The sequence below is a fragment of the Colossoma macropomum genome, unplaced genomic scaffold, assembly GCF_904425465.1.
Source record: "Colossoma macropomum unplaced genomic scaffold, Colossoma_macropomum, whole genome shotgun sequence".
Lineage (NCBI taxonomy): Eukaryota > Metazoa > Chordata > Actinopteri > Characiformes > Serrasalmidae > Colossoma > Colossoma macropomum.
The window spans coordinates 24645583-24673268 of NW_023494788.1; the positions used below are offsets into that span (position 1 = coordinate 24645583).

General features: G+C 41.5%; 1 protein-coding gene across 1 annotated transcript in view; it reads left to right on the plus strand.

Annotated features, from left to right (window-relative positions):
- The window catches only part of jakmip1 (janus kinase and microtubule interacting protein 1), a 58445-nt gene that overhangs the window by 19257 nt on the left and 11502 nt on the right, over positions 1–27686 (plus strand). Inside the window, exons 3-12 of the mRNA XM_036568882.1 lie at positions 1048–1542; positions 6392–6568; positions 8952–9065; positions 11098–11244; positions 11320–11469; positions 15609–15668; positions 19870–19989; positions 21427–21552; positions 24957–25040; positions 26010–26072. Coding sequence (XP_036424775.1) covers positions 1048–1542; positions 6392–6568; positions 8952–9065; positions 11098–11244; positions 11320–11469; positions 15609–15668; positions 19870–19989; positions 21427–21552; positions 24957–25040; positions 26010–26072 — 1536 coding nt within the window. The remainder of the gene's footprint in view (positions 1–1047; positions 1543–6391; positions 6569–8951; positions 9066–11097; positions 11245–11319; positions 11470–15608; positions 15669–19869; positions 19990–21426; positions 21553–24956; positions 25041–26009; positions 26073–27686) is intronic.

A 27686-nucleotide genomic window follows, 5' to 3' on the forward strand; every position in this document is an offset into this window, starting at 1 on the left:
ACACAGGGATCCCCCCACTCTCTACAACAAGACCAAGACTAAAGTTACAAAATCAGAAAAATAGAAAACAGGTAGGACGGCTGTAACGTGCTGCGTGGACATCCACTGCCACTGGATCTTCTGTCACAGTCACAGCACACTTTATCACAGATGAGTGGCTGCCAGTGTCTCACGTGCTCCAAACAAGAGCCGTGAATGAGAGCCTTCTGGTTCACTTACCACATCACTTCCATTTGTTTTATTAATAAAAGATATTGGAAGTAAAATCATTCTTAAAATCAATATTCTTATCCGGTATTTGTTCTTAGGTAAGAACAGAATCTACACACACACTCAAGAGCACAAAGGGTCTGTGGCTTAAAGTTTAAGAAAACATCATGAATATCTGATGTAGACTTTTTCTCAGGACCTTTCTAAAGAACAAATTTAAGAAAAAAACATATATTATATTAAGATATTAGTGAATGAAGCCCAGTGCTTCTACAGTCATATGCAAACGTTTGGGCACCCCTGGTCCAATGACATTCTGTTGATTTTCTAAATGAAAATAAGTGAAACCCATCCTCTACAGAGAACACACTTCTGCACATTTTAATACATAATTATTGTTTATATTCTGAATTTAACATTCTGGGAAAAGATAAACATAAACTGTGGCCTGTAAAAAAGTTTTGGTGCATTTTATCTGTTATGTTTTATTTTTTCCAATATGTTAAACTCAGCAAATAAATAGGAATTGTGCAAATTTGCTGAAAAATGTCATAGTAAAGTTTGTTCTCTGTAGAAGAGCAAAATGTAATATGACAAGGGGTGTTTAAATGTTTGCATAAGTATATATAACCATTGCTTTTGCTAAAGAACCCTTTTTAAAGATACATTACATCTACATTAGTTTCTTTTGGTGAAGTATTTCTTCATGGTGAACTTTGATTCTATTCTACTTCTTAAAACTCCTTTATGTCATTGTAAATTTAAGCTTAAAACAGGCAAATAACATGAACTCTTAAGTGTGGTCCTAGCTCACTCACTGCCTCTGCGTCTCTATAGGTGAGTAAGCTGCGGGAGCGGGTGCAGGAGCTGCGAGCCCAGCGGGAAACTGAGCAGCACAAGCACTCTGTGGCTCTGACAGAGCTGCGGGTGAAGCTGCACGAGGAGAAGCAGCGGGAAGTGGCGGCGGTGCGGGAGGCGATGTGCAGGCAGCACGACGCTGAACTGTCCCGGGCTGGCCGCCTGCATGAGGCAGAGCTGGCTCGCCTTCAGGCCCTGGTCAGTGTGCTGCGGGACGGGGCCAGCGCGGAGCTGAGGAACGCCCTGAGGGAGGAGGCACGCGAGGAGGCACGCAGGAGCCACGAGGCCGAGAGGCTGAAGCTGTCGCAGGAGCTGCAGGAGGCCAAGGTGGCCCGGAAGCAGGCCGAGGAGGCGCTCGCCAATGCCGTGCAGGCCGACAAGGCCAAAGCAGCTGACCTCAGGGTGGCCCACCAGGCCCATCAAGAGGAGATCCAGCGGATCAAACGAGAGAGCGAGAGAGACATCCGCAGGCTGGTGAGTGGAGGTGCAAGTATATGACCACAAAATAATTAGTTATTAATTAGTTATATAAATGATTTTCAATTATTTGGTGCATAATGAAATTCAGTTTTTTAAAAATGCCCAAGAATTTTATTTAGGCGTAATATGAACACATTCTTTATTGACTGTTATTATAATTGAATCTGAAATTTCCAAATCAATACAATTGATGCAGCAGTGCGTTTACACTCTTGCTCATAAACAGTGGATGGATAAATGGATAATCAGACTGCGAGGCAGGGAGTTAGTGTTGGTAAGGTGTGAAATCATGGAGAAATCCAGCATATAACACCAGTGAGGCATTTCATAAAGCAATATTTCTCAATAAGCTGGACAGTTTTGAGTTTTAACATTAATAAAATTGAGCAGAATTGCCAGAATTACCTCTTCACCTATTAGACAGGCTTTCTTTAGGTTTAAACCAGTGGTTCCACATCCAACCCACCAGATGCTATGTGTTTTTCCTGCATCCTCAATCCCAGTAGAGTACAATTCAGATCTTAATTGCCTGTTTTAGGTGTGTTGGGAGCTAAGAGACAGGAAAACTGGGGGCTTTTTAGTCTTGCTTGTTGAAATACCCCCTAGTTTTTCCTGACTAATGTCAAATTAGTAATTTAAGGCAGATTGCAGTTATGTTAAAGTGTGTACATATTGTATGAGATCCACGAGGGCAAAACATCAAAGCAAGACATGCATGTAGTACTGCCAGTACTGCTAGCTCTTCTGGTTACCACTCCATACCAAACCAGTAGAGGGCAGTAAGAGCATTGTTCTGCAGCCTGTCAGCAGGCAGACTGCTTAAGTCAGGGGTGTCGACCAGTAAAAGGGCCACATTAAAAAATCATTTTTAATTAATGTTGTGCTCTATCCCGAACCGGCCATTGTTTATTTGAAATATGCAAAAACGTCGTAGTAAACTTTAAAATATTACATGGACACTTTAAATATTCAAAATTTAAATGTCCCCCGGTGCTCGGTCACTCAAACCTACCTATTTGCTTAAACTAGACACCTCACATCCTTTCTTTAATACAGGTTCATTAAGACTTGGTTCCAATTTCTGAGCTTCTGAGCTCACGTTAAGTATTTATGTTGGTTGAACTGAAGCTGAAATGCATTTTGGTGAAATGACTGGAGTGGAACTGTGTAGAATTGAGGTATAACTGCTGTTCTGCATAGATTGTTGTTGGGGTAGGAAAGTCAGAGCACATTATGTTGCAGTGCATGCTGGGGACTGTAGTGCAGTACATTGTGAAACGGGCTAATGTTAATAGAAAATTAAAATACTTTTGCAGGCCGGATAAGATTGTGTCGCGGGCCTGATCTGGCCTGCGGGCCGTGTGTTTGACACATGAGGCTTAAGTGACGTAAGCTGTGGAAAGAAAGAGGAAAAAAAGCGAGTGAGCTGGAAAATGTGGAGCCTTGCAGAGCCAAGACAACTGTAGATGTCCACTGTTTACTGCAGAAGGCCATTGTTCATAAGCCTACTTAAGCAGCTGGCATAAATCTGCATAGACATTTGTAAAGGCTCAATCCAGCAGGTGTCAGCTGTAATATAGGCTTCATAAGTTCTGATGTCCATTTGACACAATGGTGATGTTAAGTGGCATAGAATCTTTTACATTAGGCTGTGACGTGACATCTTTCTGCGGTGAACTGACGACATTATGACATCTGATTTTTTAGCTCAGTATTGGTATGTTGGAGTGAGCTGCTGTAATACTGTATGTCCAATTTAGCATTAAGTCCCTTTGGTCCCCCTTGCAGTATATCGTCACTGTCCAATGAAAAACATGTATCTCCATTTTTTGCTATTTTTACTTTTCTGCATCATTCAAGCTCAGCAGCTGTCCTTTACATTGTGTGACAAATTCATGATGATTGGACCAGTAGAAATGCTCCAAAATTGCTTAGAATAAAACCTTTTTCCATTGACTTACATTGAAAGCAGAGAACGTTTTTGCCCTCTCCTGTAAAGTTACTATTTTGGAGAACAATTTTTCTACTATTTTTCTTTGAACAATGACGATCTGCTTTTGAGCACTATGTTTTTACTTTTAGTACTACACAGAAAATGTTGTCCAAAATACAGATTCTAAACTTTAATTTGATTCCTTATTTGTGTGAGTAAAAGTAGGGTTGAGTGGTATCCTCTTCGATTCTGACTTAGGCCCAATCCCATTTCACCCCTCGCCCCTACCACTTAGCCCTTAGCCCACTGTTTTGCGTGTACATGTCTAGGGGTAGGGTGTCCCAATTTTTGTTGAGATAGAGGGGGAGGGCGAAGTGTTAGGGCTACATGGCCCTCCAAACGGAGGATTTTCAGAGACTCCAAACAGAGTGTTATGAGAAAAAAAGAAAAACCGGCAAGATGGCTGCGCGAGCAACTAAAGAAACCCACAATTATCTCCAAAAATTACGATAACCACTGTATTATCTTAGTTTAACGTCATTTCAGTGTATTATGGTCGTTTTCTTCATAACAAGCATAAAAAAATCGCTAATAGTATTTTAATGTCTCGGTAGCTAGCTAGCTAACTTTCCTGTTCCACCTTAAATAGTCCAGCAGTTCTGACGCCTGAAGCGCCAGAATGTAACTGCTGCACCATTTAAGGCGGAACGGGAAAATTCAAATGAGAAGCTGGTGAATAGGCTAATTCAGCTGCATATCACCAAAGAATTAGCGGTGGGTGATAATAAATAATTGCCCCCCTTTTTGAGAGCATATGATGCCCTAAATGTAACTAAAGCCCAGCAGTGAGGAGCTGAACTTTACCCTCCTCTGCTGTCACTGCAGACTACAGAGCAGCGCTGATAGCCTGTTAATGAAGCAATGTTTTTTTTCGTTTTCTCTTTTTTTTTAATTTGAGGGCCCCATTTTGTAGGACAAAATTTAACCACTACCCCCTTAGGGTGACACTGGAAAACAAGGGGTAGGGGTAAAAAGAAGAAATGGGATTGGGCCTTACTAAAGCACCGACACAAGTTTAGATCATAACTGTTCTGAGGTAGTGAAGTCAGCCAACTGTCACTAAAGGGACAGAGACAATATAGTAAACCTGTTCTGAGGTTTTGTAGGTTTCTGAGGTGTTTGGATCTGTATCCTGATCGGCTAACTTAACATTAGCTTAGCGAGCAGGCTACAGACTCAAACGTTACCACTCACCACAGTACAGGTTTCTGACTAACTGATACTCTTCTGAAACAGGTTTACATGATAAAAACTAACATCTGTCGAGTGATCAGTGTTGGAGTGGCAGAAATCAAACCTGTTCTGTGGTGTTTGGGACTCTAGCGTTCTGGCTAAGCTAATGATAGCTTAGTTAGCAGGCTAAATGTGCCACACTGCAGGCTTGGTTTCCGCTAAGTGACAATGTCAAACACAAGGCCCACGGCCCGAGTCAGGCCTGTGACACAGTGCTATTCGACCTGCAAAATTATTTTTATTTTCTGTTCTTATTAGCCTGTTTCACCCTGAGACGCACTACAGTCCCCAGCATGCACTGCAACATAGTGTGTGTTCTGACACCCAACAACAATCTATGGGCAGTTACACAAAAAGAAAAGATGCCTGATGTCTATTTCAAGCAAATAGGCAGTTTTAAAAAACTACCCAAAACATTTTTTTTTATTTAGTATTATTTCTGAATAAGTATTCAGTGCCTATTGTGCTGTTGCAGTCTTGGCATATCCCAGATAGTGAGCATATATCGGTCCGCTGGCTTGTAAAGGCTGGCACCCCGCTCACTGTTTACCACTGCTGGTCCACCCTCGGACCACCCAGATTACTGTCCTGCATACAAGCTCTAACTAGTTTTTAATCTCTCCAAACAGATGCACAGAGACTTTTATTTTGTAAAATAAACTAAGACAAATATTCCAGATAACTGAGAAGAAAAAAATATGACTAGGTCTAATATAGAATGATTTTATAGAAAATGTTGTTGCTGACCCTGAGCTAGATTAAAATTGTTTACTAAACTGATATACAAAGTATAACTAAAGAAATGAGGGAAGGAGAAATAAGTAAATTGGACTGCGAGTGGAAAATGAGAGATGGTAAGTGGAATTTTGTCTAATACTCCGCTTAACCACTGGTGGGCCACCCAGAAAATGCTGAGCAAAACACCAGTGGGCCACCAGCTTTGCCATCAGCGAGCCGATGGTGGTCCACTGTCCTCTTGCTATCAGGGATTTTGAATAAACAATGGCCTGTTCGGTTCATGGCAGGTAAAAAAATTGAATAAAAACACAGTTGGCCCACAGATTTGCTGAGATTTTTAAATATGGCTCTTTTAGCGGTTGAGTTTGACACCCCTGATTTACAGGATATCTGAGACCACAAAGTCTCGTGACAGGTGTTAGAGCGACAGTTGAAAATAAATTGTTAGCCCCTCTAGAATATAAATAGGTGGCATGTGTATGTTTTGGCAGTTCAAACATGGAACAGAAATTTGAAACGTCATAATTTTGAAAAAAACTTCATCGTTAAATACAGTGGTACCCCTTATTACTGGTATACCGCCTAGGCCTAAGTAGAAAAAGGACTGCAAAATGCTGGAATACACACTCAAACCTGTTGATAGTGACTGAAAAGTGAATGCAAATTTGATTTATTATGTAGCTGCGTTATTAATTTGGCGTAATTATTGTTGAATAATTATGTAATGTAACTCGAAATCATGTAGCCAAATGACAATAATACCTCTGTACTTCTAAGACTTTATGAATCTTTAACACAATTTACCATGAAGACTTCTTACATAAAGGGTCTGCTTCATGTTTCATACGTGTTTGGGCTGTTAATGCCTGCATGTGTTAGATGGAGGAGCTGCGGGGGAGGGACCGTGTGGTTCAGGCTCTGGAGAAGGAGCTGGGCGTGCAGGCAGGTCAGACCCAGAGGCTGCTGCTGCAGAGGGAGGCCGAGCGTCACCACGGCAGCCCGAAGAGAGAGGTCGTTCCTACCCTCGGAGAGAACTGTGACTCCATCAGCAGCCAGGTCACTCCTGCTCTCTGTTCTGAACACATATTGTTAACCCTTGAGTGGTGTTGATGTGTTTGTTACTCAGTGGTCTGCTGGACCCACCACATTATTGTTTTATTAAATCAATACAGCCAAATCAAATCAAATCAAATCAGATTTATTGTCACATCACAAGAGTACAGGGACACAGGTGAGTGAAAAACTTGAGTGCGAGTTCCACAAATTATGCAGAGAACAGTATTTACACATAGGTAAACAAAACTATAGATAGGATCCATAAAAATTATGTAAAAATACCAGATGTTTAAAATATCACAAGTGTCCAGCGTAGGGTTCTCCTTTAGCAGCTGTAGCCAGTCAGCAGCCTGTCCATGTTGTCCACCCTCACACACACACACACACACACACACACACACACACACTAACAGCAGGCCATGTAGGAGGAGAACAGAGTGAAGGACACAGCACCTCCACACTTTTACTCCCCGCGGGTTCAGCCAACACCACATGTGTAATATAAATGTGTGGGGGGTGAACAGAGTGAAGACACTGAAAATGGGTTATTTTATATGTTCTTCACAGAAAATCAGCAAAGGCTGAGAATCTGAGGCTGAAATAATAATAGATTTCTAAATAAATGGGTCCCACGGACCCCAACACCACACAAGGGTTAAAGCGATAATTCACCAAAAAACGTATACAGTTTTCCCTTCACTTCAAATGTAGTTGGTCAGGCAAGGCATGTTTGGTGTCCAAAATTTGCTGATGTAGCTAATGTGATGAAAGCTTATGCATACCAATTAGCATTGTGCACTCTACATGCCCTTTCCCACACTTGCTTCAAACCATGTTATTAAGGAATCTCAAATAGACTTGCATATGTGGTTTCTGACACTGTGTGGCCTACTGTTGTCAATTAAAGTGGGAAAAAATACATCTGCTGATAACAACAGTAGCAGCGAATTTGATGCCTGCATTATGTATTTTTGTTCACTTGGCTGATTGATTGGGGAAAATTGTGTACATGTTTAAACATACAGCTCTATAAAAATGGACAAAAGTACAGATTTCAGGCTTCAAGATTGCTGCTAGTACTGTTTTGAATCATGAAAGCCTCATTTTCCTTGTTTTTGAAATAAAAGATGTTAATGGTAATTTGTAAACATTTAAAAAAATTCAAAAAAATGTACCATTCATGCTCCAGTACTTATGGTTGTAGGGAAACAGCCAGTTTTGAATGTACTGTTTTTGTGATGTCACAGAAACCACTCATTTACATATCCACCTATTCAGCTGACAGCAGTTTAGCCCTGCCCAAGCAAGATTTAGTCATAAGGAGTGTTTTAGTGTGGATTGTTTTTACATGAGGTACAGTACAGGAAAACCAATCAGAACAGAGGTCATTCACAAATATTAGTCTTAAAGGCACAGTAACAAAAACAGCTGCAAGCTTCTTATAACTCACCTCCTAGAGAGAACAGTCTTTTGCATATTTTAATGAAAAATTACTGTTTGTTTGCTGAATTTACCATACTGGGAAAATATACAACCTAAAATGTGCCCTGTGCCAAAGTTATGGGACATCTTAAATTTTAGGTTTTAATTTTTTATACAGGGTGATTCAAAAAGATTCATCTGATTTCAAAATAATTTATTTCATGCGTAAATCATTACAGATCAATGCAGTGAACTGTAAATGGTTTAAATGAGCATAAAGTTTATGATGTAGTTGTACAAGGTCTCAGTATGAACCTCCTTCAGCTGTACAGACAACAACAACACTGTAATCAAATTCATCCCATACTGGATTGAGCATGTCGGGTGTCTCTGCACTCACGGCTCTTTCAGCGCGATTTCTGAGATCATCCAGTGTTGTGGAACCAAGAGCGAACGCTCTGAGCTGTTGGAGCTTCACTGCCCGCGAAAATCACACTGCACAGTTCTGACGGATTCACTCTTATTGAAGTGGAGAACACAGAACGCTTTCTGCTCAGGGGTCTCATCTCCTCACAGACTGAAGGGAGCCAGTTAGAAACTTTATGACCCCCTCTTTCAATTGGTATGTGATTGGTTCCTAGGCGCCTCACGGTTGTAAAAATATGGCGCTTTGAAATCGAAAGAAATTTTTGAATCATCCTATATATAAAACTCAGCAAATAAATAAAAACTATGCACTAAAAGTTGCATAGTTGCATGAACTTTTTTTGCTTAGAAAATCAGCAAAACATATAATCGGCCAGGGGGCGTTCAAACATTTGCATACAGCTGTATGATTTACCCTGTTTAAGTAAATTACAGGATGCACACTTCAAGGTTGCTTTGGTGTTTGATATCTGATTGATCTTTCTGGGCCACTTTTTTGTTTGTATCTGTCTGTCTGCTCTGTCTGTGTATGTAGGAGGTAGATGAGAGGGACACTCGCAGGTTCCAGCTGAAGATCGCAGAGCTGCAGGCTGTCATCAGGAAGCTAGAAGACAGAAACACACTACTGTCAGATGAGAGGACTGAACTGGTACACACACACACACACACACACACACACACACACACACCCTCACAAAGTCATGCTTGAGCACTACAGGCAAAAAGTTTAGAAGCAACTAGTTTTATGTTTTTCAAGCTTCAATTTGACAACCAACACAACATGAGATAATGAGCCAAAACATAGTGACCACCCACAGATGAAGTGAAAATCATTGATGATCTCATAAAAACAGCACATAAATGTCTGGGATATATATTAGGCTACATTTACACAGCAGGTAAAAGTGGCTCAAGTCTGATTTTCTCACCAAATCTGAACAGATCAGCTCCTAAACTGACCCACATGCGCAAAAGAACAGAGCTTCATGCTGCTTCATGTGGCTCATCCAGAGGTAAACAATCACGACTGCCAACGAACACCAGTCACTCCCCAGGGTTCAGCTTCATCTTCACCAGCATCACAGGAGCCATCATGAAGCTTCACTGACTGACAGCTGGGCTCATCACCCAGAATGAGCCACCGTAAAAGGTGCACATTGTTCGGCCACGGTCACTTCTCTGGTTCATGTCCTCCATTGAGGCTCCGTTGACTTACATTAAAAATTAAGTATGTTTTTTATACGAGATACGAGGTTTTGTTTCTTTTTTTTTTTACCCGATTTTCTCCCCAATTTAGTCGTCTCCAATTCCACCCGCTAGTTAGGACTCCCCCAGTCACACAATGCTGTTAACGCTAGGAGGGTGAAGGCTAACACAGGCTTCCTCCGAGACCTGTGAAGCCACCACCGCTTCTTTTCGAACTGCCGCTCACGCGACGTCACTGGACAGCCGAACGCGCTCGGAGGAAAGCGCCAACCGCCAGATCTGTTACGTCAGCTAACAGACGCCTGCGCTGACTAGCATCGCGCTGAGTGATGGGGGAGAAGGAGGGGCCATCCCACCCACCCAGAGAGAGTGAGGCCAATTGTGCTCTCTCGGACTCCCGGCTACGGATCGAACTCGCGAACTCGCGATCTCCTGATGATAGGGCCAACGCTTAGACGGTTGCGCCACTCGGGAGCCCCAAAGGTTTTGTTTCTGATAGCAGTAAGATTCTTGAAACTTTCTTTTTTGACGCTGCAGCCTCGCTCTCCCACAGCTGCGTTCAGCCATGTCTTTCGAAACCTCACGGAGCAGTTGCGGTTCTTCTAAGTTTTTTACAGAAACATCAGCCTAAATGTTTGAGGTCTCAGCAGCATGAAAGTATGACAAATCTTGAGTTGGATTAACATAAAAGTCACACAAATTCCGATCTTGATGTTCAGAACACATCTGCGTCACATATGAAGGAAAAGACTTTTACCTGCTGTGCGAACAAAGCCTCAGACATTAGGATCTTATAGTCGACATGTTGGATATGGGAGAAACGGGCAGCGTGAACACCTGAGCGACTTTGACAAAGGTGCAATCGTTAGACACTAGACAGCTGAGCTGGCACATCCCTGAAACAGCAAGACTTGTGGGGTACTCACGGTCAGCAGTGATGAGTACCTACCGACAATGTACCGAGGAAGGACAAACCACGAACCGGGGACAGGGAGTTGGGTGCCCAAAGCTCATACATCATACATCCTGATGTGCTCTGTGGTAGGTTAAGTTTGAGATTCTTGATTTTAAGCAGATCTTAGACCAATCAGGGCTGACCTTTGGGTGCAGGCAGACACTTTGGTCCTTTAAAGTCATATTTTCTTAGTAGCAAATTGCTTCAATTCGTTTGCTATTAAACTGATTGATAGTACACATGCAATTACCATGTGAATAGAAGAATGCCACAGCACCACTGCCATTTCTTTGTGACGTTCCGGCTTATCATGTAAAATGATCATGTCTCAACAAAGGAGCAAGAAATCATACGTAAATAGAAATACAAAGAAATTATTATTACGCCAGAGGCACCACTGCTAAGCGTGACAGTGAACGGACACATATGAACAGATGTATTTTTATTTGTCCCCACACATCGCTGTATTATGTCCTTGACTCACCTGAGTTCATTTAATTACTTTCTTACTCTTTCTCAGTTGAAGCGCGTGCGAGAAACTGATGGACAGATGAAGCCGCTGTTAGAGAAGAACAGACGGATGAGTAAAAAGAATGAAGAGCTCCTGCAGACCCTGCAGCGCATGGAGGACAAGCTGAAGTCCCTCAGCCGCGAGAACGCTGAACTGGTGAGTGACACACACACAGACGCACCTTCACAACCTCACATACAGGAGCACTTCAAACCACTGTTCCTCTCTCAGAAGGAGAAGGTGAACTCCGAATCCCAGCATGCACTGCTGAAGAGGCCCAGCTCACTGACTGATCTAAGCCACGCCCACGAGCAGCAGGAGGTGGAGTTTCTGCGGCTGCAGGTCAGCGAACAGCGCAGCGTCATCGAGGAGCTCACGCAGGTGTGTTACCACAAATACACACGCACACACACACCACACACACACACACACACACACACACACACACACACAGGTGTATACCAAAGATATGCGAAAGTTTGGGCACCCATGGTCAAATTACTTTTTGTTGATTTCGTCTACAGAGAAGACATTTCTGCACATTTTACTGCACAACTACTGTTTATTTACTAAATTTAACATATTAGAAAGAAATAAAACGTAGAACGTGGCCTGTGCAAAAGTTATGCCACATTTTATTTTTTATATTGCTTTATGTAAACGGCCTAGAAGGGGGAAGTGGCGGCGCAGCCGACATATCCTGGCCTGGGTCTAAACAAACGTGCTGACATTAATAACAAGCATACAGAATGTGGTTTAGACATTGGATATTTAAAGGTATTGAGTGACATCATTTTTTGATACTTGGAAGTACTGAAGTAATATGGTCAGTACCGTACCATATTCACACACACACACACACACACACACACACAAACACCTTCCAAACCGTTTATCCTTCTGGGTCGTGGGAGGAGCTGGAGCCTATCCCAGCAGTCACTGGGCAGAAGGCAGGATACACGCTGGACAGGTCCCCAGTCCATCATGGCAGACAAGCAGACATGTAGATTCACACCTAGGGGCAATTAAGCATATCCAATCAGCCTGACTGCATCTCTTTAGACTGTGGGAGGAAACCAGAGTACCCGGAGGAAACCCACACAGACATGAGGAGAACAGGCAAACTCCACACAGAAACTTCCACACGGCCGGGAATCGAACAGCGCTACCCGCCGCGGCCTATAGCGTATTCAATACACACATGTATATGTGTGTGGGTATTTTTTCAGTTTTTGATATAATCTGAAAATGCTTGTTATCCTTTACATCGTGTGTAAAATTTATGATAAATGAACCAAAAGAAACAGTCAAAAATTACTTGGGGAGTGGCTCCATTGACTTACATTAAAAATTAAGTATGTTTTTTCCTTCTCCTATAAAGCTATTATGTTGGAGATACGAGGTTTTGTTTCTGATAGCAGTAAGATATATACATATATACACTGCCATGCCGTTTAGGAAATTTTATATCCATATAATGACTGAAAACTCTGAATATATGGAATGAACCATGAGAATATGAAGTGAATGTCTGAATATATGGGTTGAAACTTGATAATGTGGAATGAAATCTGATGTTATTAAGCCACTTGCGCCATCTTGTTTTTTTCGATGTGTGATATTATCCCATACAGATGCAGGCTGTGCGTCGCTATGACTGAGTCAGCACAAAATCTAGTAGCTGCTAATTAATGGGAAGATAATTAACACCCTGGCGAATGCATGTATGGGCCAAGATAATACTGGTAACTGTATTTAATATTGTTCTACTGAGGAAAAAAAGTTTATTCGCTGTTTCACCGTGGAAGGCTGAATGTGGTGAATTTGCTGTGCTCGTTTAACCACAATTCCTGTTCATCAGGCAAACATGAATGCAAAAATAAACATGCTTTCCACTTCACAGCAGTCCGTACTTAAAATCTTCACCCATTCACTCTAAAGGACCCAATTAAGGCTTGCTTTATAATATATGCGCTACCTAGTCCTACCCCACGAAATAGCCTTGGGGGTAGGACTAGGTAGTGTATATATATTATAAACGTAGTTTGGTACTGAGGGTGCCTTTTCCTCCACCACTGATGGTAGAACAAGCTGAACGCAATCGCTTTTAATGGGGTAACAGTGAACGCTGACCACCACTCATTAATACATAAAGAGTGACAGGCTACTGAATACAGTAAAAGCACAGAATGATTATTGCAAAAATAAAAAATACAGATAGTAGAAACTGATAAGTCGAGCAGGCAGTTTAACATGTTTAGTTATACCAAATTATTTATTTTCTCTAATTTAAGAGGTGACGCACATTTTCAACTCAGTGGACAAAGATTGGCTGGTGGACTCAGTCAGTAATGTGATATACCAAGCAAACGGACCATATTCAGAAATACACTAAAAATTGTCACCACTTGGCTCCTGAGTGGCGCAACCGTCTAAGCGTTGGCCCTATCATCAGGAGATCGCCAGTTCGATCCCTGGTGATGCTACAGCCATCCGTGGCCGGGAGTCCGAGAGAGCACAGTTGGCCTCGCTCTCTCTGGGTCGGGTGGGATGGCTGCCCTTCTCCCCCCATCACTCACTAAGCGCGATGCTGGTCAGCGCAGGCGTCTCTTAGCTGAGGTAACAGATCTGGCGGTTGGCGCTTTCCTCCGAGCGCGTTCGGCTGTCCAAATGACGCTGCGTGAGCGGCAGCTCGAAAAAGATGCAGTGGCTGGTTTCGCAGGTCTCGGAGGAAGCCTGTGTTAGCCTTCACCCTCCTAGCGTTGATAGCGTCGTGTGTGATTGGGGGAGTCCTAACTAGCGGGTGGAATTGGAGACGACTAAATTGGGGAGAAAAATCGGGTAAAAATTAAAAAAAAAAAACAAAAAAACTTTTGGTAGCTTCTTATTTGTCCTATAAACATGGTGCACAGTTTTACAATGCATAAGGCCAAATTAAGGAAGTATAACCTGTGTGTAATCTGGAATGCCAAAGTCGTTACCACCAAAATAAAATCAGTGACCTTCTGTACATTCAGAGGTCACCACTGTTCACTCCTCTTCTTGTATGAGTGCCTTAATTGGTCTCACACTGTGATTAATTCTGTTGAGTAATCAGCGTTCTGTTTGTTAATTAGGATGTTTACCTCATTAATCTGAGGCCTAATTAGCGATTTGTCATGCCTCCTCATTCACCCCCTTTTCATCGTCATAATCCTCAAATCCATTCTTAGCCAAAATGTTAAGCCGCTCTTGTAACTTCACTGTATATTCACTGAGAGCCACCTCAGTAACCCCTGCTCTGAATCTGACCTGCACACTATGGGGGGCATAAAATGTGCCTCTGCAAATGTGATGGTAAACACCGATCAGGCATAACATTATGACCACGTTATGACCTTGTTTCTACGCTCATTGTCCATTTTATCAGCTCCACTTACTATATAGGTGCACTTTGTAGTTCTACAGTTACAGACTGTAGTCCATCTGTTTCTCTGCATACTTTGTTAGCCCCCTTTTACCCTGTGGTCAGGACCCCTGGACCCTCACAGAGCAGGTACTATTTGGGTGGTGGATCATTCTCAGCACTGCAGTAACACTGATGTGGTGGTGGTTTGTTAGTGTGTGTTGCGCCGGTCCGAGTGGATCAGTCGCTTTTCTCGCATCTCCAGCAGGAAACTTTTCCGCAAAAGTAGAAAAGCTTCTCGTAAAATGTCTCTCAACGTTCGACTTTTTATGAGGCTGGAGTAAACTTAATTCGAATTTTCCCGTTCCACCTTAAATGGTGCCTGAGACGCCAGAGTGTAGCTCTCTATATAGCTAACTGTTGCACCATTTAAAGTGGAATAGGGAAATTGAAACAAGACGCTGGTGAGCGAGAAACTGGCTTCAGCCTTGTTTGACAGTTTCTCGTTGCAGATTAATCGTATCAGGAAACCAGCTGGAGAGATTAAAAATGCAAATAAGTCCATTCCTCTCCAAATTATTGATGTTCGTGTTAAAACTCTCTCTTTGGCGTTTCGTGAGCTACTAGCTAGGCGAGATTGTCTGTGTTGCTGTGGTGACCAGCAGTCTGCGCTGATCTTCAGGGTTAAAGGGTGAATTAGCAGTTCTACATTAACTCCAGCGTTGAAGACCATTTATTGTTAAACTGTGTTGAACGATCAGCAGAGCTTTATTTTACTGCAAAGGAGGATTATTTTATTTTTACCTAAAAATATGATTCTGCTCTGGAGCCACAACAGGGCAGAGAAAGAGCCACGTGTTGCCGTCTCCTGATTTAGGCCTAAACTGGGTCTGGAAAACTGGCCTATAGTCTATTAAGTCTTTTCAAAGGCGCAAGTCTAAAATATTTAGAGATTTTTGAAAGGCTCTTCATTGCTTTTGTTCGGTTCATTTTATTTTTTGGCCTTTTTAAAAAAAATACTTTTCCGTTACTAATATAATAGATAGTCCTACTATCAAAGCCCCTCTTAGCCTGATCAGTGAGTGAAGTGTTTTATGAAACTGTTCTGTAATGTGATGTTTCTGTCTGGTTTCAGGAGCGAGACAGACTGATGATAAACAAAAGGAACAAGAGGAAAAATATCAGACTGCCGAAGGTGAGCAAGAGCAGCCGTTTAGAAACAGTTACGCTCACTAATATACTGCGCTATGATGACAGTGAAAGTGGGGTGTGTGAGCTCTGTGTTGTGTGTATGTATGTGACTCTGTGTTCTGTCGCCAAGCAACCGTCTCCTTTGAGAGGTGAGTGTGTGTGAGAGAAAAGAAGGAACAGTCTACCTGCCGTTTAATTAACCTCCTGAGAACTCGAAGGAAAACTTTCCTCTTTCTGCCTCTCTCTCTCTCTCTCTGCCTTCTCTCTCTCTCTCTCTCTCTCTGCCTCTCTCTCTTTCTCTCTCTGCCTCTCTCTCTCTCTCTGCCTCTCTCTCTCTGCCTCTCTCTCTCTCTGCCTCTCTCTCGCTCTCTCTGCCTCTCTCTCTGCCTCTCTCTTTTTCTCTCTCTCTCTCTGCCTCTCTCTCGCTCTCTCTGCCTTCTCTCTCTTTCTCTCTCTCTCTCTCTCTCTCTCTCTGCCCCTCTCTCTCTCTCACGCTCTCTCGCTCTCTCTGCCTTTCTTTCGCTCTCTCTTTCTCTCTCTCTGCCTCTCTCTCTCTCTTTCTCTCTCTCTCTCTCTCTCTGCCTCTCTCGCTCTCTCTGCCTCTCTCTTGCTCGCTCTCTCTGCCTCTCTCTTGCTCGCTCTCTCTGCCTCTCTCTTGCTCTCTCTCTCTCTAGCTCTCCTTTTCTCTTCACCTTGCTCTTTCTCTTTTTCACTTTCTCTGTCTTTCTTGTTCTCGCCTTCACTCTCTTCCCCTTGCTTTTATCCCTCTCTCTCTGCCTTACTCTCTCTCTTTGTTTCTCTTTCTCTCTCTCACTTTCTCTCTCTCATTTTCTCACTTGTTTATTCTTGCTTGATTTCTCACTCTCTCTCTCTCTAACTCTCCTTTTTTGTCTCTTTTCTATCTCTTCCTCCCTCTTGCTGTTCTCTTTCCCTCACTCTCTCTTTTTCTCTGTCTTTCTCGTTCTCTTTGTCTCTCTGTTCCTTTCACTGTCACTCTCTTCCCACTGCTCTCTTTTTTCTCTCACTTTCTCATTCTCACTTGCTGTTTACTCTTTTATTTTCTCTCTATCTCTTCCTCTTACAGCTTTTCACTCTCTCCTTTTCTTTTCTTTCTTTCCTTTGTTTTTGTTTTTCGCTCCACCTTTCTCTCTCTTCTTTCACTTTCTCTCTCTCTTGCTGTCTTTCTCTTTCTTTCTATGTCTCTCCCTCTCACTGTCACTTTTATTTTCACTTTTTCTCTCTTTCAGTCTTGCTGACTTTCTCTTTTTCTCTATCTCTCCTTTTCTTTTTCTTTCTCTTTCTTTTTCTCCCCCTTCTTTTTCTCACTTTCCTTCTGTCATTCTCTTTGTCTCTCTTTCTCTTTCTATCTCTAATTTTCTGTTTCTCTCTCTCTCTCTCTCTCTGTCTTTCAGTCTTTCTTTTCTAGGCTCTTATTCTTACAGTCCTAATTTGTTCAGCTAGTTGTGAAGGGCTCATATCATACGTTTGTCAAGCGTTTATGTAAATGAACTCTCTTCTGATTGGCTGTCTTGTATTGCACCTCATTCAAAAATCAGTTTAGGCTGAAACACTCCTTATAACTTCAGTGTGAATAGGTGGGGCTAAACTGCTGTAGGCTGAAAAGGGGGATGATGAATATAAATGGTTTTCATGACATCACAAAAGCAGTGAATTTGAAAGGCCACTTTGCAGGCTTGGTTTCCATATACAGACTCTATGGACTGTGGAAATCAATAGTATGTTTAGAAACTTTGTCACTGTCCAAAAAAAAGTATCTCTATTTGTTTTCAATTTTTTTCTACATTACCTGGGCATAGAGGCTGCTTTTTATATTGATTAAAAATCCCAGGATGAATGGACCAATGCAAGTGCTCTAAAAGACATGAAAAGTAAAGAAAGTTTTTGCCCTCTCCTGTAAAGTTACTATTTTGAAGATGCATATTTTTCTTTGGACAGTGACGATATGTTTACATACCTCCTCAAACACGTTTATTGTTTTAAGTGAGGAAAATGTGGTTTTCGTGGTGTTGACTTCTTTAAGGAGGTAAGGAAAGATAGAAAAGTAGGAAAGTAAATTGAAAAAGAATGCATGTCATTTTAAGTTAATATATAGAAGTAAAGAAAAACGAGTTCAAGTCTTGATTCAAGGCTGTTAAACTGCAGAAAATAGAATAGAATGAACTGATTGTAATCTGTGGGCAGCTGTGTGTGTTTGAGGATGATGTTGGGTGGGGCCTGGTTGTTCATCCTTGGCTGTTGCTAAGGAGGAGGAGTCAGCGGAAACATCAGACATCACCAAAACAGACTAAACACACATACACAGACTCTCAGACAGGAACACACTTCCCTCGTGGAGAGTCGCACAGATGATGAAGGTGAAGACTGCAGAGACGTAATCCACCTCGGCTTGACTGGCTTTAGATTGAATTTTTAGGACTGTCAGACTTGTTGAAGTATGACGCTGAACTGATCGCGCTCACTCTCACAGTCAGTATGACTGAGTATTTCCTGCTGGTCCTCTACTTCTCCTCCTTCATCTGCCTGTGTGCGCTGGTGTGTCTGTATTTCTCTGGCTGTCAGGAGATGACCTACAAGCACGATGGTAAGAGCACACAGCCTCAGTCTGCTCAGAGGTCTGGGGTCAGCAGGGTATGTCTGTAAAGTGAGCTGTTTGATTTGTTTTATATGTATGTTATGATATTTGAACTCTAATTATGTCTGTTTTTGAGTGTGATGTATAGAGGTGTCATAATATGCATATCGTCGCTGAAAAAAAATTTCAAGGCGAAAGAATAAACCTTGTTAACATTCTGAAAGTCATTTTAGACCATTTCTTTTGGGTCATTCATAGGTAATTTTGTCACAATGAACAGTAGCAACACTAATTTCTTGTGTGTATATATATATATATAAATTGAAAATGCCTGGTGCTCTTTACATTAGGTGTAAATTTCACAATGAATTGACCAAAAGGAACGGCCCAAATGGCAAATTGACTTGAAAAATTTTCTGGTTCCATTGATTTACATTCTTTCTCCTGTAAAGTTACCATTTTCGTTTTCTTCCGACAGCAGCTGTGTGTGTGTGTGTGTGTGTGTGTGTGTGCATATATATTCATATACATACAAAAACTTCCACTTTTTAATCTTTAGGAGTCACTGGTGTTACTGATCGTCACTGGTGTTACACATAATAAAGGAACACCAGAGACATTTTTAATGAAAAATGCATTTTACAAAATGGCTGCTACAGAGCATCAAACCACGTGTTGTCAGTCATGGAATATCCACTAAAATATGTAATTTAATCCATTTGTGTTCTATTTTATCACAATTACCTCAGAATAAAGTCGGTCACACCAGTGACTTCAGCTAAAAGCTTCATATGAAATCATGAGCTAAATGAGAAAATCTCTGATAACTGAAAGACACAGTGGACTCACCATGTGCTTTTCTTCATAGATCCTCAGAAAACAGGTAAAAGGAAGTCAAGTGATGTCATCAGTGTGATTTTTATTTCAAAATAAGAGATTTTTTTTTGTTATGCTGTAACACCAGTGACACGACTCCTGGGGACAACAACTTTCATTATATATTTTATAATTTGTCATTTGTTTTCTTTGTCGTTTAACTCATTTTATAGTAATGCACAGTTTATTGTAGTTAAAATAGCAGAAAAATGTGTTTTTCTCAAAATATGGCCTCAGCCTTCACACATGACTGTGGGGACAAGCTCTTCTGTGGGGCTTGGAATTCTATATGATTGATTTAAAAGCCAATATTGCTCAATTGAAGCTCAAGAAGGTGTAACTGTTAATAACTTATTGTTTTATTTTAAAATATAAATAAATTGTAACCCTAACATGTTTTTCAAGTGTAACATATCTATAAACTCTAGGGACTAATGGTCTTTTTTCTTCACAGGGGTTGCGAGACAGTTGACATCAGAAGTTGGTGTAATTTCCACTGTTCTGTTACAAAAACACTTAATGGTGTTACTAAAAGAGGCAACCAAAAGTGCTACAGTCATGTTTCAGTAACAGCACATAGATACAGCATGTAGATTACCTGTCAATAAACTGACAGTACTGACCCAAAAAAAAAAATCCCCCCCTTGCTCTCTGTCTCTCGCTCGCTCTCTATATCTCTCTCTATGTCTCTCTTTCTCTCTATTATTCTCTTTTTCTCTCTGTCTCTCTCTCTCAGAGGCATGTTGTGGAGACATATTTTGGATTTGATGAGGAATCTATTGATTCAGAAACGTCCTCTCTGACGTCATACAACACAGACCACACCCCCGCCACGCCGGAGGAGGAGCTTGAAGATGTAAGCCATCAAAATATCACAACACACGTACACACAGAGGGTTGTGCGTCCCGACACACGACACGACTAAGATCTGTTCTTATTTTTAAAATAATCCTTAATCCTGACTTATAAGATATGGACCATATACGCTTTATACCCTCATCATCCAAAAGTTTGAAAGTTTCACTTGTCATATTAATAATTTTTGCTACTTTTATACAATTATAACTTTTATGATGCAGACTTTAATGTCAAGAATATAAACTAAACACCAGAGAGAATTTTTAGATGATTTGTTCAACATTCTGGGTAAGACAGGTCTGAATAAATCAAATATTTACGTACTCGTTCATTATGTTGGAATCCATTTTTAAAATCTGTCTTTTTTGAGCCACAAAAGTTGTAAATTTTATCAGCAAAGGCTTTTAGACAGAGCAGTTAATTAAAATCTGGAAAATATTGTGTTATTGTTTAGGGTGATTTTGAGAGCATGTATTTGAGTACTTGTTCAGAAGTATCAACAAGTATTCAAAGCCTGTAAAATGCTGTTCACAGAAGTTAGTAAATGATAAATAATATACCATAATTATCTATGTATATTTATTTTTTGTCAAGTTATCCTCCTCAAGGTTTTAGCACTATTTTTAACCCTTGTGTGGTGTTGGGGTCTGTGGGACCCATTTTCAATGTTTACCAAAAGAAAAATGATGCTTTTTATTTATTATTTATTTAAGTTTATTATTATTTCTTGGTCTTTGCTCATTTTCTGTGAAGAACATATAAATTAACCCATTTTCAGTGTCTTCACTCTGTTCACCCCCCACACATTTATATTACACATGTGGTGTTGGGTGAACCTGCGGGGAGTAAAAGTGTGGAGGTGCTGTGTCCTTCACTCTGTTCTCCTCCTACATGGCCTGCTGTTAGTGTGTGTGTGTGTCTGGGTGTTTGTGTGTGTGTGAGGGTGGACAACATGGACAGGCTGCTGACTGGCTACAGCTGCTAAAGGAGAACCCTACACTGGGCACTATATTTCAAACATCTGGTATTTTTACATAAATTGTTATGACTGTATTGATTTAAAAACAATAATGTGGTGGGTCCACCAGACCACTGAGTAACAAACACATCAACCACACAAGGGTTAAAATACGTAGCTTACTGGATATTAATTTTATTGCAAATTCATTTGTGATGCTATACAACTTCCTCACACTTAAAGACTTACATACAGCTGCGATTATCATTCTGGACACGTCTACTAAAACTCTAAAACTTTTTTTTTGTAGTCTCCTAGCTTTCTTTTAATTATTTGAAACCTAAGTGAAGTTGCAGCTGGTTTTATATTAAGTTTGCAATCATTTGATACATAGTGAACATATATCCCTAGATATGCCTAAAACCAGTCAGTAATGTGTGATATTATAGTGCTTGTACACTCTTCTGTGCCGTCAGGCCTTCTCTCGGGAGGAGGCGGAGCTTCGTTTTCGGCAGCTGACGCGAGAGTACCAGGCACTGCAGCGAGCCTATGCTCTTCTCCAGGAAACCACCGGCCCCCTGGATCCTGAGAGACACTGCAGGGTACGAACCTCCTCCATACACACACCCCACATCCCACTGCCACATGGCCACTCACTCCAGAGACGTCCCAGGCAAACATCCCCCATGCTGCACGCCGAGCATGCTAGCTTTTGGTTTTGCTGTGTTTTTTGATTCATTTGTTAGCAGTATTATTAACATCACTGGAAGATTCCCCAGCCTGGAGAATTCAGAAAAGTCTTTAACATCAGTTTTGTCTCTGTAGTTTGTTGTGGTGCCATTCGTCATACGGATTGTATAAATATCACCTCTGTCGGAACATAAACTTGTAACTCCAATGGTGAGGTTTTGTACTGAAAGCGACAATGTACTAATCACTTGCTTATCAAGATGCTTTCATTTACAAGCAGACCCGAGGCCTGATTCACACATGCTGCTTCTGCGTGACACGAGCAACACTGAAAGTCTTGCTTTTCATTTTGGTGCCAATGTTAACTGGTCAGCGCTTCCACACAGGCTGCATATGTTAAGCAGCAGAGTGTCCCAGACGCCGCATTGAAGCAGTGCGGTGTTTAGAGAATAGACCAGACGTTAATTTTATCCATGTGCATCACGCAGCAAGTACACTGAAATAAGCCATGGAAGTCAAAAATTAAACAGAAAGCTGTATACAAACTTAAAAAAAACTTTTTTTACGTTTAAATTAATTCATGATGAAATACTAGTTAAACATTCTGTGCTGCAAACAGATTTTCCGGTTGGTCTACCAGGCTTGAAACTTTTGCCAGAATGTGGCCGAGGATAAATAAATATACTTTGCACATTATTAATTAATAAATTATATTTTTGTTGGACTTTGTGATTTATGTGACACAGTCAGACACTGTATGGATGAAAGGCTCACACTGCCACATCATTCACACCACGCAGAGGTAGCATGTGTGAATCAGGCCTGAGATGGAAGGCTAATTGTTCTGATATGGTAAAAAGTGTTGTGTTGCTGCACCCTAGTGCACCTTTAAGCGCCTTAATGTGCCTCCAGGAGCTACAGTAGGGGTGTGTGATCTGGCAAAAATGTAATATCACGATTAGGGGTGTCACGATACAAATGTTAATGTTGATTTCTTACAATATGTGGGTCGCGATACACACTGTGTATCGAATATCTATATTATTTATATTTCTCTAGTTCTATTTTACATCCATGAAATCTATGATAGTCCTAAAATTTTGAACATAAAAAACCTTTTGCTGTGCGGCTCTCAGAACAGGATTCCGGTTTCATCAGCCTCTTTTCCAAATTTTCTTTTCCATCTTAAATAACGCAGCAGTTAGGAAATTTGAGGGGAATTCAAATAAGAAGCTAACTTCAGCTTTGTCTACCTTGGATGGTTATTTAGCCAAGCTGTTTGAAAACAGCCATCTCCTCTTTGGGAGCACTTCAGTGTCCCAGATGAATACAGCAGTGATGAGCAGTGGGTGAGACTCCACACTGGCACTGTGCGAGTATCAAATGCCTGTTATATAATAGCTGAACTATGATAACTCATCTGTGAAGACCCACTTAAAAGTCTCAGGTACCGGAGTGTGGAGAAAACATGAGCTGCAGCAGCTACTTCTCCACTCAGGACTCAAACAGCCGCCAAGTGTTGATTGTAAACAGGCCACATAAGTAACTCCACAGGGATATTTATAGCTTCTAATAGCTAGTCGGTTGTAGAGCGTGCTGGATTCCACAGTTTACTGTGAGTGATTGAGTCATGTTAGAAAACCCCCTCTCACTTATTTCAAAAAGGTAAGAGACACACTTTATATACTAAAACAAGACCTGGCTGTAAATAAACTTGTAAAGAAGTTTAATATTAAGATGTAGTCTTATGGCTCACACAGTTTTTGTTTACTTTTATTGTAATGAGATGTGAGACCATGCATGTTCCCCCAAAAAATATGTCTATCAAAAGAGAAAAAATGCAGAATTACAACCAAAAAATATTTATTTAAAAATTGATTTACACAGTATCATACTGTGAAATCTGCATGTCATCGTACCCCTAAATCATCATACAATGACATGCAGATTTTTCTCTTACACTTCAGGACATTTTTTGTAATGTGTTGTAATTTATCTTAATGAATAAATAAATAAATTATTATAAATAATAAATACTGTCATATTGCCCACTCCTTGCTACAATTTGTAGCAAAAGGCTAACCCAGGGGTGTCCAAACTTATCCGTAAAGGGTCAGTGTGGCCGCAGGTTTTCATTCCAACAATGCAGGATCAGAATCAGGTGACCTCCAGCTTGTTTTGAGTGAAAACCTGCAGCCACACCGGCCCTTTGCGGATAAGATTGGACACCCCTGGGCTAACCCTTCTAATGCTGCGTTAACAAGTTGGTGGGAGATGGTCAGCGGCAAACTGGATATTCCACTGTTTTCAGTTTTTCCAGATAAACTCATACTGTATATCATACACTGTTATGAGTTGGCGTGACAGAATTTGTTCAGTAACCCAACAGTGTTATGTGCCTTTATTGTTGATTGTCATGACAGATGCAATAATGGTTGATGGTGATCATGACAGCTAACTAGAGTACAATTGACATGTGACATGAGCTGTCATGACATCGAACATTATGGTGTCTGTCATGACAGTTATGGGTAACAGTAACACAACAATGTTATATAACAAAATCTGTAATTACAATTCATGACAGCATTTGACATCTGCCATAACATGTTTATAGCAAAGCTATGACAATGTTATGTAGCAAGGTTCAAGTGTTACAGGTGTTTTCAATGGCTGCCTGGCGTCTGGCTATGAGGCATGAAAACTTTTTTTTTTTTCCCCCAACGCCAACATGTAAACACAGCATATGGCTTAACCCTTAGCCCTAGAAATCTAGAGTTAACATCATTATAATCCTCTATACTAATGAATGTAATTACTCAGTAACAGTGAATTACATGTTTAGTTGTGTGATGAATTTACTTTTGATTTACATTCTGCATCAACAGGTTCAAACACTTCATTTTTTTTTTTTGTTTGTCAAGAAATGACAATTTTTTTTTTCTGTATAGCAAGATTATACATGCAGCAATAATTTTATATCTACCTTATTAGGGTTAAAGCTCACACAGTCCGTAATTGTGAACATCCATGTTTGTAACGATCGTCTCTTTACACCTTCTCCCACTCAAATACTGCAAGACAAGACAAGACATCATTCTACTGAGAGTGACAGTGAACGAGCTTGTGGCCTCTGGCTGGTAGAGCAGTTAGCGCAGCCAAAACACACCCAGCTGTTGAAAAGTCACCTAAATGTAGGGTCCCGGTCAACTGCACGTTCAAGCTAGTTTCCCATTGCGTTCGTTCCCAATGAAGCTGTCTATCTCCAGTCTGCCGCAGGCTGGCTCTCTGATTGGCTGTGTGCTCTGTCCGTCAGACGCGGGAGCAGCTGCAGGCGGAGCTGAGCGCCTGCCAGGCGCGGATCGCTGACTTGGAGAGGAGCCTGGCCGAGAAGGGGCAGGTAATGGAGAAAGGGGGCGGGGAGAAGAAGCCCCTGGCTCCGCTCTCATTGGCTTTGCTGCTTGCCTGTCTGGCAGCCGTGCTTGTGTGCTGGCGTTATGCGGAGCGGATCTGCTACAGAATTATGTGATGTCACGTTCTCAGCCCTCCAGTCTAAACACACACGAACCTTACCAATACCCAGGCCCAGAGAAAAGAACGGTTGGCAATTGCTAATGCTGAGACGTTATTCAGTGGTAACAGAACAGGTTTCTGTTACTGGACTGTGAACCATTATTGGAACTTATAGGTAGTAAACTAGAAAAAAAATGAATAGAGAAGTTCAATGCAACTCTACTACATAGAGATAATTTATAATGTACATAAACATGTTACCTCATTTTATTTAAATCTGTTCTGTTACTGTGCTGCTTTGGGTTTAATTGGTCAGCTCTACACTGCATGTTTCCAGTTGTATTGTGCATGTTTCCCATTGTTCCACTCAACTTTCGCATGTTTCCTGTCGATCCATTCCACTTGTGCATGCTTCGCATTGTTCCACTTCACTGATGCATGATTCCCGTCTTGTCTTTAAGCATGTCTCAAATACTGCTGCTTGTTTCTTGGTTGCCAGATGTTTCTAATGTGCTTCCTTTGTTAAACATGGTGGACTTTTCTTCATGCTTCCTAATAAAGCTTGACCGCTGCCTTACATGTAACTCTCCTCACTTTATTTTCACTGAGTAGGTATGTATATGTATGTGTGTGTGTGTGTGTGTGTGTGTGTGTGTGTGTGCTTGTTTGTGTCTGAGTAGGTGGCTCTGTTTAGGTATGTACAGTATGTTTTGCTACATTAAGCTATATTTCCCCATGAGCGTGCGTATGTGGGATGCATGAATGTGTTTGTGGTTAACCTGTAATTGCAAGTGGGTGTGTGAGTAGTTAATCCTAGTGATGTGTGTTTGTGTGCTTGTATGTGTGTGTGATGCAGGACTCAAAGTGGGTGGAAGAGAAGCAGAACCTCATCAGGGTCAATCAGGAACTGAGAGAAAAGGTACTTCCGGTCCCAACGTAACAGTTACACAATTACACAAAGCTCAAAAAATACTCAACCTAAGCTGTATCTGCCACATCTGTATTGTACCATAAATTACCACAGAATTACCCCAGTAGTTAGGAAAGGATAGGGGAAGTCTGTTGTTTTCCTGATCAAAAAACAATTATTCATACTTTTTCATTCACACAAAATAATAGGATTGGGTTGGGGTGGACGGGGGGGCTAGTAAGTGGAAGGTCACTGAAGGCCCCTAAATGTTCAGAAACCCATCTGGATTGGGTTGAACGGTTTTGCATAAGTTTGCACTTAGGCAAAACTGTGCGCTTAAAGTCTTTACCAAGTCCTTAATTAGCACTAGTTTGTTCCTCTTACCATCCGCCAATGTACGCAAGTGATGTCTTTGCCAGTAACAAATAACTAATATGTACAGAGTGACAAATGCTAAACATTATGCTTTAATATGATGATGGTGATGGTGTGGGATGCTTTACTGCTTCAGGGCCTGGACAGCTTGCCACACTTGACGGGACCATAAATGCTGCTCTCGCTCTCTACTTAAAATCCTGCAGGGCAATGTCCGATCATCAGTCTGTGATCTGAAGCTCAAACGCAGCTGGGTTATGCAGCAAGGCAAAGAGCAAAAGCACAAGAACAAGGTTTAAGGTTTTGGAGTGGCCTAGTCAAAGTCCTCACCCCATTGTGAAGGTGTTGCAGGACTGTAAACTGGCAGTTTATGATTGAAAACCCTCCGAAGTGGCTGAATTAAAGCAATTCTGAAAGAAGAGAGGGCCAAAATTCCACCGCTTTATAAAAGGCTAATCTCCAGTTATAGGAAGTATTTGGTGTTACGGGACGGCAGGGAGGCGGACCCAAGCGCAGAGAGGAAAACCCATGAGAAAGGGTCTTAAGTTATTGAGGTGATGGAATGTGAATTGGGTGACTGTGCATGTTGGGGTTGAGGTGACCCAGAGCCAGGCTCGAACTGCTGACGTACAGATCGGTGGTCCGAGGAGTTACGCTGCGCCACCGGGAAGCACAGGTGAAAACGGGAAAAACACCTCAACGAATGGGAAATAAAAAAACGGCGGGAAAAAGGCAAACAAAGGGGATGCTGAAAGCAGCTCAAACAAAGGCTGAGATAGAAAAGGGAAATAAAAGATAATCAGAAAACAAAAAACACTTCCTCTGTGACTCTCAGAGAAGGATCAGCTTTATGTTTGATCTTTGTGAAACAAACACTTTTTTGTATGGCTTGGAGTCGTTTTCTTGCTCAAGCCTTCTTTTTGGCTTTTAAGCAGTTTTGGGCCAATTTCTCTTTTGTTTTTCCAGCCCTCTTTTCTTTTCTGTTCTGTTTAAATACCCACCTGGGCTAAGTACCATACCGGTCACCCCTCTACAAAGGTGTGACAAAGGGCTGCTGTTTGCCACAGCCTTAAGTAGAGGAGTCCACAGGTGTGCTAGGTTGGGCCTAATCAGCACGAGGGCTTCTGGGAATTGGAGTTCCCTGAACTTGTGGCGCCTTGCCGCCGCCGGCAACCAGCATGCAGTTGTTGCTGCTAAAGGTGGCTAGTTGTTACGTTTAAGGCAGCAGTTACTTTTTCACATAGCTGA